Source organism: Podospora anserina, chromosome 2 (assembly GCF_000226545.1).
Source record: "Podospora anserina S mat+ genomic DNA chromosome 2, supercontig 2".
In the NCBI taxonomy this organism is placed as follows: Eukaryota; Fungi; Ascomycota; class Sordariomycetes; order Sordariales; family Podosporaceae; genus Podospora; species Podospora anserina.
Window position 1 is genome coordinate 2,068,339 of NW_001914858.1, and position 13,222 is coordinate 2,081,560.

At 53.8% G+C, this 13,222-nt stretch overlaps 5 protein-coding genes across 5 annotated transcripts; 3 read left to right on the top strand and 2 right to left on the bottom strand.

Annotated features, from left to right (window-relative positions):
• Positions 1 to 138: 138 nt before the first annotated feature.
• Positions 139 to 1,230, top strand: PODANS_2_5570 (uncharacterized protein; the record flags this gene model as incomplete). The annotated part of the gene is made up of 2 exons (XM_001911284.1): positions 139 to 171; positions 268 to 1,230. 2 exons carry the CDS (start codon positions 139 to 141, stop codon positions 1,228 to 1,230), a joined length of 996 nt encoding a protein of 331 aa, XP_001911319.1.
• A 156-nt stretch (positions 1,231 to 1,386) lies between these two features.
• PODANS_2_5580 (uncharacterized protein) lies at positions 1,387 to 2,861 on the bottom strand (the record flags this gene model as incomplete). Its single annotated transcript, XM_001911285.1, has 3 exons — positions 1,387 to 1,566; positions 1,625 to 1,817; positions 1,870 to 2,861. 3 exons carry the CDS (start codon positions 2,859 to 2,861, stop codon positions 1,387 to 1,389), a joined length of 1,365 nt encoding a protein of 454 aa, XP_001911320.1.
• A 1,060-nt stretch (positions 2,862 to 3,921) lies between these two features.
• Positions 3,922 to 5,310, top strand: PODANS_2_5590 (uncharacterized protein; the record flags this gene model as incomplete). Its single annotated transcript, XM_001911286.1, has 3 exons — positions 3,922 to 4,000; positions 4,147 to 4,458; positions 4,526 to 5,310. The coding sequence occupies 3 exons, from the start codon at positions 3,922 to 3,924 to the stop codon at positions 5,308 to 5,310; spliced, it is 1,176 nt and encodes a 391-aa protein (XP_001911321.1).
• A 1,049-nt stretch (positions 5,311 to 6,359) lies between these two features.
• PODANS_2_5600 (uncharacterized protein) lies at positions 6,360 to 10,850 on the top strand (the record flags this gene model as incomplete). The annotated part of the gene is made up of 2 exons (XM_001911287.1): positions 6,360 to 6,525; positions 6,595 to 10,850. The coding sequence occupies 2 exons, from the start codon at positions 6,360 to 6,362 to the stop codon at positions 10,848 to 10,850; spliced, it is 4,422 nt and encodes a 1,473-aa protein (XP_001911322.1).
• Positions 10,851 to 11,150: 300 nt separating this feature from the next.
• PODANS_2_5610 (uncharacterized protein) lies at positions 11,151 to 12,511 on the bottom strand (the record flags this gene model as incomplete). The annotated part of the gene is made up of 3 exons (XM_001911288.1): positions 11,151 to 11,395; positions 11,548 to 12,123; positions 12,199 to 12,511. Coding segments are annotated over 3 exons (1,134 nt in total), but the record flags the coding sequence as incomplete, so codon positions are not given.
• Between the last annotated feature and the right edge of the window lie 711 nt (positions 12,512 to 13,222).

Below are 13,222 nucleotides of genomic sequence, written 5' to 3' on the forward strand. Positions count from 1 at the left end.
AGAGCATCAACCCGCAGTCAAGTCGTAGTATGGTCAACAGTGATGGATTCGGATATCTTCTATGTGAGCTTGTTACAGACAGACATGGTAAGCACCATCAATAAATTGACTATTAGGTATAGTTATCGGGATATGTACATGGCTGAGAGGTTCAGCAGTCCTGGGTCGGCGGTGAGTCTTGTGTCCCCCCCTCCCTTTTTTTTCTTTTTTTCTTCCTTTTTTTTTTTTTTGACAAGAGACCAAAAAGGTTGATAATATGGGGAACAGTACTGGGCTTGTCTGGCGTTTATCTGTCTCGCCGTCCCCGAGACGCACCCCTTTTGGACTTCGGAAGAACAAGACCACTGGGGTGTGCTGCCCCCGGTGAAGGCTCTGCCTCAGCCGGGCCACATCATGGTCAGCCTCGGAACACACACCTTCCTCCTCTCCTCCGGCCAAGCCTGCTCCTACCCCATGAAAGGCACCCACGCCAAATACGGCGGCTTCGCCTACTCGTCCTCCTACGCCTACTCCGTCCCCCCCGGGCTCTTCACACTGGAGCAATACGCCCTAGCCTCCCAACTCGGCCTTTCCGACGACGGGGGCGAGTACTGGAAAACCAGACGGCTGTCAGCCTCCCAGCTCAAAACAGCACCAGATGGGACCCCGTTCCTCATCTCAGAGTGGAAGCCTTTTGTGGATGTCCACGTCAAGACGTATCTCCTTCCGCCTGTTCCAGGAGCGACGGAGAACTACCATTTCCGGGTTCATCACATCTGGGCCGAGGGAAGGGAGGTCATGACGGCTGATGGGAGTTTTGCCATCTGCAATGAGTCGACGCTGCGGGAGTCAAAGGGGCGGTATTTGGATTTGTGGGATGAGTCCAAGGGGGAGGGGACGAGTCCAAAGCTGATTGGGAATTATGATCTTGCTACTCCTGAGGCGTGGGCAGACGGCCAAAAGGGGGCGTTTGCGGTTCATAAGACCAAGGGTGCGGTCGGGATCAGGGCTTTGGAGGGCGGGAGTATAAGGAAGGCGAACTTGGTGAATGCCGACCCCAACAGCAACCTGGTCGAGAGCAGGACTGCTATCCCGACGTTGCAGGGGACGGTGAAGAAGGGGGAAAAGGTTTGGTATGTCGGTGGGATTTATGCCCGCCCGGGCGGGAAGCCAGAGGAATTTCTGAGCGGGTGGGACAAGATTCCCGAGCTGCCGGGGTGGCTGAAGGAGGAGATTGAAAAGTCATCTTGAGGTCCGAGTCGGGTAATGAAGTTATGATTTGAAAAGTAACAAGAACGCTAGGTGGTTGAATGAACCAGATTATGCAAATATGCAAGAGATACGTGTGAATCCCCTTGTTGAATGCTCATGTGCCCCCTTTTTCAGTTTTCGAGACCAAGAATCCACTCAGGAAGCCTTTGCAAAGTCATGGATAAACTTGGCCAGCTTCTCGGCGCCTTCCAGAGGGATGGAGTTGTAGTTGGAGGCACGGATGCCGCCGACGCTGCGGTGGCCCTTGAGACCAGTCAAGCCCAAGACGGTGGCAGCCTTGAGGAAGCTCTTTTCGGTCTCGTCTGTGTCTCCGTTCTGGGGTTCAGAGTTAGCATCAAGCTTCTTGGTCAACTCATGGGAAGCTAAAACTCACCTTTGTCACCCTAAAGCAAATGTTCATCTTTGACCTGACGGTCTTGTCAGGAACAATGCGGTACACATCTGGGTGGGCCTCCAGAGCGCCGTAGATGAGAGAAGCCTTCTTCTCAGCAACAGCCTGTTGGCCGTCGACCTTGTCGGGGTAGGTGTTGAGGAGCTTCTTGAGCACCTGACCGGCAATGTAGACGCTGTCTTCCGTCAGTACGCTCTCAGGGATGGCTGGGTAACAGGCATACTCACTCAAAGATGCTCAGAGTGTTGTACAAGCTGTTGTTTTTGGCAACAATCTCGTACTGCAAGATGATGGGGGGAATTGGCAAGCCGAGCTTCCTGAGAAGGGGAGCGCTGGGCTGGACCGCGTGAGGGGGGAGGAAGCTCTTCTTGAGGATGGCAACAGTGACACCAGTAGAGCCGAGGTTTTTTTGGGCACCAAAGAAGATGAGAGAGTAGTTGTTGACTGGGATGCGGCGGGACAGAATGTTGGAGGACATGTCAGCCACTACGATAGGACCGTTTCCGTTGGCATCAGGGGTGAGGACCAAAGGGAAGGCCGGGAACTCGACGCCGTCGACTGTCTCGTTGTCGCAGAAGTAGACATAGGCGGCGTCCTTGCTGAGCTTCCATGTCGACTCATCGGGAATCTTGCCAAACTTGCCATCGTTGATGGTGCGGGCGTCAGCAACGAGGTTGACATACTCGGGGCCCAAGAGTCTTTGAGCTTCTTGGTAAGCCTTGAGGGACCAGCCACCGGTGACGATGTAATCGACCTTGAGCTCTGTCTCGACCTTCTTGCGGAGAGCAGCCAGGATAGCCTCTTCATCATCACCGAGCTCCTTCTCGAGAGCGGCGTGTTGTCTGCTCACCCAGGCGCCAACAAGGTTGTAGACTGAGGCGGCGAACTCTCCGGTACCACCGGCTTGCATGAAGATGACCTCATAGTTCTCGGGAGAGAACTCGAGGTAGTTAGCCAGGTCGGCCTTGGCCTCGTTGATGATTTTGGTGGCCAGCTCAGAGCGATGACTGTGCTCGGCGATGCCGAGACCAGTGCCATTGTAGTCGAGGAGGGCCTTGGAGGCAGCTTCCAGGACGTCGGTGGGAAGGGCGGCAGGGCCGGCGCCAAAGTATGTGATGTCGGCGCGAGAAGGCATTTTGATGTGTGTCTTGTAGCACAAGAGATTTATTACAATGACTCTTTCCAAGAGTTCTCTCGTCTTCAGTGGATGGCGGGGCATCTTTCTTTTATGAATGTGGACCCCGCATCGCCCACCTCGCTCACCCACTCCCCTGTCCTGTCTGGACCCTAAGCCAGCCAGTAACGCAACATGACAGTAGGCGATCCGAAACCGGGGCTTTTCTGTCAATGGAAAGCTGCCAGAAATGACGCGACTCGTGCCTTTTCCCCAGACTTTTACGCAAGTGTTTTACAGGGGGTTAATGTCAGTCGCAGTGGCTTCCCGTGGGGCGTGGGGTTGTTCACAGGGCACCAGGGGAATCATTGCCTGCCGGAAGAGAACCTTTTCAGAGGGGGTTGAGTGGATGTGGGGGTCTTGCAGCGCCGAGACCGTTTGATGGCGGGGTTGCTCTCTGTTCATGTTTCTCCAGACATATATCCGCATGAATAGGATGAAAGATGAGCTCAAACCTTGGTGAGTTGGCTGTTATATGTGAGGTAGAGGTGTAAAGAGTGGAAGACACTCGGCGGTAAACAGCCGGAGTTTGATCTGACATCCGAGGGTTTGCTCACCTTGGTCGAGGGCATAAACAAAGCATATGCGGTAGAGGTGTGTCGTTGACCGAAAGAGTGTCATTGGAGGAAGATCAATTGTCAAAGAATTGGTAAGGGACATACTTAATCCGCAACATACAACCTACACTCCTCCAAAGGCATTGGATCTCCAAGTCACCGTTGATATGTCACCCCTGTCGATGACACCCGCTTGAGCCTCATCGTTCTCTCGGGCCCAGACATCTGCCGTGATCCACCAGCCGAAGCTTAGGCACCGTTGACTGGCAGGGATGCTTGCTATCACCACCACCACCACCACCACCACCACCACCAACCTGCTGGGTGGTGCTTGGTCAGGGGCATAAATAAGTGTTCGGGTCCCTCTCCCGACCTCGGATGAGAAATATTCCCCCAAGTCGTTGGCCTTTAACTTGTCTCGTCCAGTTACCTATCACACCGTCACCAGTCTACAATACCCATGAGAGTGGAGCGCTAGACTTATCCGCCAACACTCCCTCCCGCCTTGTTCCTGTCGCTTATTCCACTCCAGCCGCTGATCGCCTACCATGGCCGACACTCGAAAGCCAGCCGAAGCAGGCCCGGCAAGACACTCTCACGGCGCACCATCAGCTTCGTTCCGTGCGTGTGCCCACCTTGTTTTGGATTTAGCTCTACCCCTCTGTCGCTTGTCTTCCTGCCCCGTTGTCCTGTTCCCGAACACGAGCTTCGTCCTGACCCCCACTCATCGCTCATCTCACGGTTTGAATTTCATCGTCTAATGGATCACACAGCAACCCACAACTCGCCACGGACGTGGTTTCTCACATCCTCGCTATCACCGCTATGTATACGGTTGATCCGGTTATTACTAGCACACGGTGACTACGTGGTGGCCTGTCTACCACCGGCAGAAATCGAAAACGACGACAGAAGCGCCGAGTTCCGTGAGCTCATCAACGAATGCAAGAGCAACCGCAAAGACCGCGAAGGATGGAAAGATCGAATCAGGGGTATCCGGTGCGACGGCCGGGTAATGGGGCAGAGTGGTGCTGCCATAGCGGAAGCCGTCCAAGTCTTTGGCCGAATTGATATCTTGCTATGTTGCAAGTTTGAAGGTATCTCACATTCCCCATCTCACCTCTCCCATGCCCTCGCTCACATTTCCCACAGCTGTCATCGGCACGGTAGAAGAACTCTCCACCACCCCCCGGACCCGCAACCTCGTCCGCGACCAGTTTGAAACTATCTTCTTCTCCCAAGTCAACTTTATCAAAGCCGCCCTTCCCCAGTTCCGCGCTCAGCACACAGGTCACATCATCATTCTCACTAGCATCGGCGGGCATATCGGTACCCCGGGCATGTCGATCTACACCGCCGCCACCTGGGCCCTCGAAGGCTACTGCGACTCCTTGGCCTACGAAATCGCCCCCTTCAACATCAAGGTCACTGTTGTCCAACCCAACAAGGAGATCCAATCCCTCACCAACAAGATCGTCTTCGCGCCTCAGCTACCGTACTATGACTCTGATGTGAACCCAGCACCGTCGGTGAGGGAGATCTACGGGAATATGCTGAACGCCAACCCAGAGACGGCGATTGATCACCTCGTGGGAGCGGAGGAGAGGCCGGATGATATACAATATCGGTATCCTAAACTGCCGGCGGCGGCGTATGACAAGCTGGTGATGGAGACGGTGCATGCCTTGACGGCCATTGGGGGGCATGAGAACCCGCCGGCGAGGCATATTGTTGGGTTTGACGGGGCGATTGCTGTGAAGGAGAAGTTGAAGACGGTGACGGAGGAGTTGGAGGATTTTGTGGAGGCGAGCGTGGCGGTGGATATTTTTGATAGTGAGCTGAAGAAGGAAGCGAGGCAAGGGGGGGAAAATAGGGAGGGGGGAGGGGGTGGGCAGGGGAGGTATATGAGCGAGGATGTGCAGATAGGGATGATGTGAGTGATAACAGTGCTTGTAAAGGGAATAGTATGTATATAGTTAGGTGTTTGATATCAAGGTAGATAAGGAAAAGCGAGGTTATGGCAGATAACTAAGTACTGTTTAGTGATTTTTTGTATTCTTATTTTTTATTTTATTTTATTTTATTTTATTTTATTTTATTTTATTTTATTTTATTTTATTTTATTTTATTTTATTTTATTTTATTTTATTTTATTTTATTTTATTTTATTTTATTTTATTTTATTTTATTTTATTTTATTTTATTTTATTTTATTTTATTTTATTTTATTTTATTTTATTTTATTCTATTTTATTTTATTTTATTTTATTTTATTTTATTTTATTTTATTTTATTTTATTTTTTTAATTATTTTTTTTTAAATATTTTTTTAATTATTTTTTTAATTAATTTTTTTTTAATTATTTTTTTAATAATTTTTTTAATTATTTTTTATTTAAATTTTTTTTCTTGGTTTTTTTTAGGGTTTTTTTTTATTCCACGGCCGTCTGGAGCTCGGTATATAGGATGATGGAATAGCTATATACGTGGTCATGAAGATGGTCTGGTGGTCTACAGCGATCCAGCCAACAAAACGTTTTTTGTTTTATTTTTCCATCAAACGTCTCGACAGCTCAAAAATTGGACCCCTTTTCGATGCCCTTGAGGATTCAGGGGCACCCGTTGGGTACAAGTCCCCCGTGGCTGAAAATAGCGGGCCAATTATAGCGACCATAGCTCCACCAAGGTCACACCTCCCCGCCGTGGCACGAACCTAGCGGCCGACACCCCCCCATTGGCATGGGCTGGCATCGCATTGCATGTCATTAAAACAAGTCCACCCCGGGCAGGCATCGACAAGGCCCAAAATCAGGAGCTCTCTTTTCCTTACGTCAACTTTGAGGTCGGTCAGCTGTGTTCACGGCAACGGACATACCTATCTATCACGACGAACGCACTGTGCTCGACGCGACCGACCCCTACAGCTCCGAAACACACCTCTCGACAAACAGGAGCTCCTCGACATGTCCCTGCCCCCTTCGCCATCATGACTCTCGATCCCTTCATACCCATCGCCCCGGCTAGGATAAAAGTGCTGGTGCTGCCCATCGGCCACATCAAACGGGAGCGCTTCACCGCCTTCGTCAACCGCCTCAATGAAGAGCACATTGTCCACCTCCGGGACGTCACGCCCGACAGCCGGCCTCACAGAAGTACGCGCACTCTCCATACTCTCTCCGCGCCATGGCACAACCAACTAACGTGATGTTTTCCCTATTCAGACATGTTCTCCCCCCTGGCCTTCCCGGGAGGCGCAATGTTCTACGAGCTCATGACCCACCAGCCCTCCCCTTCCCACCTCGCCCTCTCCCCCTTCGACCTCTGGCGCGAACAGCTAGCCGTGATCGCCATTGCCGACGGCACAGAGCTAGGCGCCTCAGTCTTCAACAAACGCCACTCCGGCGCCGGCGGCCGAACGGTAGAAGAAACCAACATCCGAACCCTCTACCAAGACCTCGAAAACCTCCGAGACCAATACCCAAAGATGCTCGCCCACCAGGTCCTCATCTTTGACTACCTCCCCGCCGGGGAGAACCCGATCCCCATCCCAGAAGGGATAATCACCATCCCCCCACCCGACAAGCTCAAGCGCACAACCATAAAGACGGTCATGTGCGACGTGTCCTCCATCATCCTCGCCGAGATGACCACCCTGGCCAAGTCTTTTGAGGGGCTATCCCACATCGACTCACCCGGTGTTCACTCTTCGGCCGCCCAAGACAGGATGAATGGTTTGGTGGGACAGGATGGGATGGCCAGGAGGAACTCGCAGTTTGCCCTCCCCGGCGGCAGCCGGTCCGTCTCGGCGACCGCTCTGGCAGATCGCGGCCACCACGCGCGCATGTCGATGCCTCCTGTTTCGTCCTCCAAAACGGCGTCTTTTGGCGGCGGCGGCGGGTCGAGTAGTTCTACGCCGTCGGTGAGGCCTACTACTCCTATAAGCGGGAACAAACCACTTCCCAATCCGCCGCTCTACACGTTTGACAATATCATTGGTCCCGCCTCTTCGGACCAACCACCAGCACGATCCGACCCAACCGATAGCTTTGGCAGTCATGACAAAGTTTCTGTCCAAGGTTTTGGCTCGGGGGGTATGGACGCGAGGATAAGGTCCAAGTCTCGGTGTCGTATCCAGGTTGTCATTGGGAGTTTGTACCTCCAATCCGGCCTCTGGTCCAACGCGCTGAAGGAGCTGACCGAAGCGGCCACGGTGGCCAAGTCGATCAACGATCATGTCTGGCACGGGAAAGCGCTGGAGTTGTGTCTAGTCTGTCTGTTGTTGCTTGGATGGGCGGGGATAGAGTTTGCGATCCCTAGCGTGCTGCTCCCGCCGGGTGACAAAGGGAGCGGGATAGCGCAGCAGATCAACGAGGCGGAGGCAAAAGACCCGAGGCAGGAGAAGTGGCTGAGGCATCTGCAGTGTTACATACCCGAGGTGGTGGAGAGGATACTGGGGTTGTACTCGAGGCTGACGGCCGAGTGTTTGCCGCCTGTGCCGTGGAGCGAGGCGGTGGTGAGGTTTGCGAGGATGTTGACTGCGCTGCACGTGGCTGGGGGGAGGTTGGGGAGGGAGAGCTTGGGGATGATGGTTTTGGGGGTGGAGGAGGGGGAGGGAGAGGGGAAGGGAAAGGGGAAGAGGTTGCTGACCACGAGTCCGAGGTTTACGGTGAACCCGACGAGGACGGTGATTGTGCAGATGGTTTTCAGGGCTTTTCCTGCCAGTGCGGCGAGCGAGTTGCTGATGACTGTGGATCGGGTGACAATTCTGAGCGGGATTGCGAGGGTGCTTGGGATGTTGGGGTTTCAGAGGAAGAAGGCGATGGTGGTGAGGGAGTTGGTCAGTGTGCTGATTGGGGGGCTGGTGGAGGCTAGGACGAGGGGGGCGGCGGACGTGGGGATCCATCCGGCGGCTGGGCTGGTTGGGTTGAATGGGATGAATGGGGGGGCGGGGGGTGGTGGTGGGAGTGGTGCGGGTGCTTTGGATTTGGCAGAGGGGGATGTTGAGAGGGGGATTGACGAGTTTTTGGGGGTGTTGCTGAGGACGTATGGGGTTGTGGGGGATGTGGGACAGGCTGGGAAGGCGAGGGAGAACATGCAGGTTGCCGTGACGGATGATGATGAGAAGACTACGACGACGAGGGACACGAAGGATACCGACTTGGAGGTTGTGGCGAGGATTCAGAGGCAGTCGGCCGCGAGGTTTTTCGGCATGCAGACTGTCAAGTTGAATATCCTGAGGTCGTGCATCAACTTCAGCGAGGCCTTGCCTGACTTTGCGGGAGTGTTGAAATACTCGAGCGATCTTTTGAGGACGGCGGGAAGTGGGATTGCGCCTGGTCCGAGGAGGGAGGATGCTTATCCTGCGATATCGAGGGAGGAACAGGTTCGTCTGATGGCCAATATTCTCAAGACGTCGAACTTGTCCAAGAGGATGGGCATTGGCGAGCTGGCGGCTGAGTACTGGGACGAGTTTCTGCTCAGAGGCATAAGGCTGGAACCTTTGCCTGTCACGAGAACGCCGGTTGCGCACGCCAAAACGGTCTTGCCTGGAGCGGCGACTGCTCGGGCTTCGCAGGATGTGGACCCATTTATTTACAATCCCTTTTTGAAGCGACCGGACACTGCCATGGTTGAGTCGACGTTGGTTGCTGGTGAGCCAGCCACCTTTCGGCTGACACTCCAGAACCCTTTTGAAATGGAGGTGGACATTGAAAGTGTTCGTCTCGACACGGAAGGGGCCGATTTTGAATCAGGTGTCGAGCACACTATTATTGGACCCTATCGGACGCAAATCTTGAGAATATCCGGCACACCAAAAGCTGGCGGGACCGTCAAGGTTACGGGCGCGGTGATCAAAGTGAGAGGCTGCCGGGAGAGGCGGTTTCCCATTTTTGTTGAGCCTTGGGCCCCTGACAATGAAACCAGAACAAAAGCTTCTGGGATCACTGCCCTTGAGGCGAACATGGTTGCCGTGTCACCGGCTGTCGAGCGTTTGAAGCCCTACAACTTTGACCTCAAAGTCATCTCTCCACAGCCTACTGTGGTAGTCAAGTCGTCTACCCTCCCTCAGTCCTCGGTGATGATCTTGGAAGGGGAAAGGCAGCGGTTTTCAGTCACCTTGCAAAACCTGTCACCTGACACTCCTGTTGATTTTCTTTTGTTTTCTTTCAAAGATTCGACACAGGAACCCCTTCAAACCGCACTCAACAGCCGCGATGCCACGGCCACGGAGCTCTACGAGTATGAGCTCATCCTGGCCAAGAAACAGGCGCTCCGTCTCCGCAACCGTGCCCGCAACGACCGGTTTATCGCTCCCGGCCAAACAGCCACATTTGACTTTGAAATCTTGGGCAAACCTGGTCTGACGCACGGTCTGATCCAGGTCGACTACGCGCACTTGGGTGTGCCCCCGGATGAGATCGCCGAGCAGTTCTACACCCGCCAAGTCTCGATGGAGCTGACTGTGACGGTCAACGCCAGTGTTGACATCAGCCGGGTGGACGTCATACCGTTGAATAGCTCCATCCCCGAGTCGCTTTGGACCAAATCCCTGGATAAAACAACCCAACTCCTCACCCCGGAAACGCACTGCCTCTTGCTCCTGGATCTAAGGAACTCCTGGCCGAGCCAGATGACGGTGTCGCTATCATCAGGCGGCGGGGAGAATGACAGGCCGATCGGCATGGAAGAACATATACTGCCGGGTAACACCACCCGTCTTGTCCTGCCCATCAGGAGGGTTTATCTTGAAGACCCCCACGCTTTCATCCCGGCGCTCAACCCCTCTCGCCAGAGGCAGTTTGTGGTTTCGACCAAGATTTCCCCCGAAGCCGAAAAAGCAAGCCGCGAAGCGTTTTGGTATCGGGAAAAAGTCCTTGATTCGCTCCGGGGGACGTGGAAGACTTTTACAGGCAAGACGAGAGAAGGGGAGATTAGCTTTAGGGGGATGAGGTTCAACAGCAAGATGGTCGATGTGATCAGGGTTGATGAGGTTGACATTGATATCTCCCTCTCTGGGTCGGGGGAAAGGGAGGGGGGGAAGGAGGGGAAGGCATACGTCGACGAGTTTCTGGAGCTCAAAGTAAGGGTTGTCAACCGGGGGAAAAGGCCGGTGTTGGGGTTGTTGAGGCTCATGCCTGTGCTTTGCCATCGGCCGTTTAATGTCTCTTTGGATTTTACGAGGAAGATGGCAAAGTTTGCGTGGAATGGGAACTTGCAGTTTCCGATTGGACGGGTGGCGGGGGATGGCGGGGTGAGGGAGGTGAGCATGGGGGTTACGGTTTTGTGCAGGGGGGCGTTTGAGATTGGGGGGAGTGTGGAGGAGGTTGTGCCGTATGTGGAGGAGGAAAACGGGGAGGGGAAGAAGGAGGTGGAGGATTTTGGGTTGATGGTTGCCGGCGGGAGGAGGAGGGAGAGGAGGGTTTGGCATGCTAGGAGGGGGTGTAGAGTTGTAGTGAGGGATCGGCCTGAGGAGTAAAGGGGGTGTAAACAGAGGTTGGGTGGTGTGTATATATATATATATATATATAAGAGGGGGTATCGACAAGTACCACGTTTGTGGTCATGAGGAATGAAAAAGTGAGAGATTAGCTTGTATGATTTCACTATTGTTGTTGCCCCCGCCTCCGAAAGAGAGCATCATGCTATTTCCACAGCAGTCCAGATTCTATCCTACTTTTGTTCATCCCACCCTATTATCCCAACCACAAAAAAAAACGCCATGCTAATTCAATTTTCCCAAAAACACCAAATATTATTAACCAACAACCCAATGTCCTTACATAACCCCACAACTCCCCCTCACCACCTCGGGCACCACATCCTCCAGCTTCGGCACCGCCATCGCAGTATGATACCACTCCAAATGCTCCCTAAACTCCTCCACGCTCCCAAACCCCTTGTCGTCCATCACATACTTCATCTCCCCCGAGTCCTCCCCCTCGTCCAAATAAGTGTCCTCTTCACAGTAGGGACATACAATCCCCGCCTGCCACTCCCCCGGCTCGGGGGGCATGTGGTTCGCTATCGCCAACGGGCAAACACCAGTGTCTTTGGCTCGTTGGCTGTGCATGACAGCCCGGAGGCTTGCCAGTGGGGGTAGCCATTGTTGACCGTTTTGGAGTCGTATGCTGGTGATAATGGGTCTGGTGGGGGTTGTTGGGGGAGGGTAGATCTGACAGAGGGCATGGTGCGGAGGTAGGGCCAGACGAGGTAGCCGTTGCAAAAGTCGCAGATGAAGGCTGCGTCGTTGAAGGGGGACTCGGAGGGGTTGCCGCTGTTGAGGCGTTGGAACCGGCCGATTTGGTTGCATTTTGGGACGAGGGATTCGAGGGAGGGGGGGCGGCGGAGGGGGTGGTGTTTGGTGGTGATTTGGGGCATGGTACTGTCCGGGGAGGTGGGGGATTGGATGTTGTGATCTGGGCGTTGGTGATGATGGGATTGTTGCTGCTGCTGCTGCCAGGGCGGCAGGGCTTCTCTCTGCTTTTGGAGGCGTAACCTTTCTGCTTCGTTTCGTTTCTGGAGACGGTATACTTGTGTTGCGCCGAGGCAGCGGGGGGTGGGCTGTTCTGCTATCAGGGAGATTCGTCGGGCGGCGCGGCATTGGGCGCGGTGGAGGTCTTTTCGGAGGGAGGAGGTGTCGCGCGCCCAGATGGGGTTTATCGGGCCGCCTTGACGGGCCCAGGATTTGAGGTTTTCGTAGTGTTCTTGGAACTGGGCGAGGAGGAGGCGGAGTTCGTTGAGGGATTCGGCTGTGAAAGGAGGGCATGGCTAGTTAGGATATCTCAGGGGAAGAGATGTGGGGAAGAAGAGACACAAGAACATACGTATCCTGTCGTTCTCGTAGTAGAACTGGCCGCGCACCAGCTGTCCCATTTCCTGAAAGTCCTTCTTTGCCTCGTCGAGTGCGTCCTCCAACGCGCGCGTTTGTTCGAACTCGTCGGGTCCCCAGTGACGCTTGTCGGCAAACATGAATAGTCGCAGCGCATCTGTCAGACATGTCCCAATGGCGGCCAGAAGAGAGCCGACTGTGTCTGAACTTGCCCCTCCTGCGCGCTCCCCGTGAAAGCCACTGACAACGCTGCTCTTGCGGCTGCTGCCGCCGGCAGCGTTACTCATCTCTTGCTCGCCCGCCAATGTCTAGCCAGTTCGACTTTTCAATCTTTGCGCCGGTCAACTATTGGAGGTGTCGAAGGAGGTTCGGTTCGTCGTCACAAGCCGGGACTTTGTGCTGGTTGCACCAGGTACCTGTCAGTAGTTTGCCGAACGGGACTTGGGCCCGTGATATATTGTTTAAGCAAGACTGGTTCGTCCGAAACAAACAAACACCTTTCCTTCTTCTACTATCTTCCACCGAGTCTTGTCGGGGTCTTGTCGAGGTCTTGTCCAACGCGCCGGGTGCCGGGTGCCGGGAATGATGTCGATTTATGGGGTCCCTTGTAGAGGGTCCTCTCTAGGGGGGGGGGGGGTTGCTTAAGGTTGGCTTGGCAGTGGGCACCGGCAGGGAAGCAGCAGTCTAGTTCGGCGGCCTCGGACGCTAAGATAAGCGATAAGATTTCGTGATGCTGATGGCGGGGGTCGTGTTTTCTCGTGTCGTGAGTTAAAGTGTTTCTACTTTGGTTAGGAACAAGAGATGATGGTCTTTATTAGGGAGTTGGAGTTGAAGAAGCGAGTTGAACAGCTGACTGTAGCTCCATGCAGACAGTAAACGCCATCACAGACCCAACTGCACCTATCGTTGGACCGCATGCTATGTAGAGACAGGTGCATAGTAAGTAGTACATAGCTTACTGCGGCATGGGTTTAAAAGGGGAATGCCATGCGTATTTTTGCCATTAGCATTGTCCAATT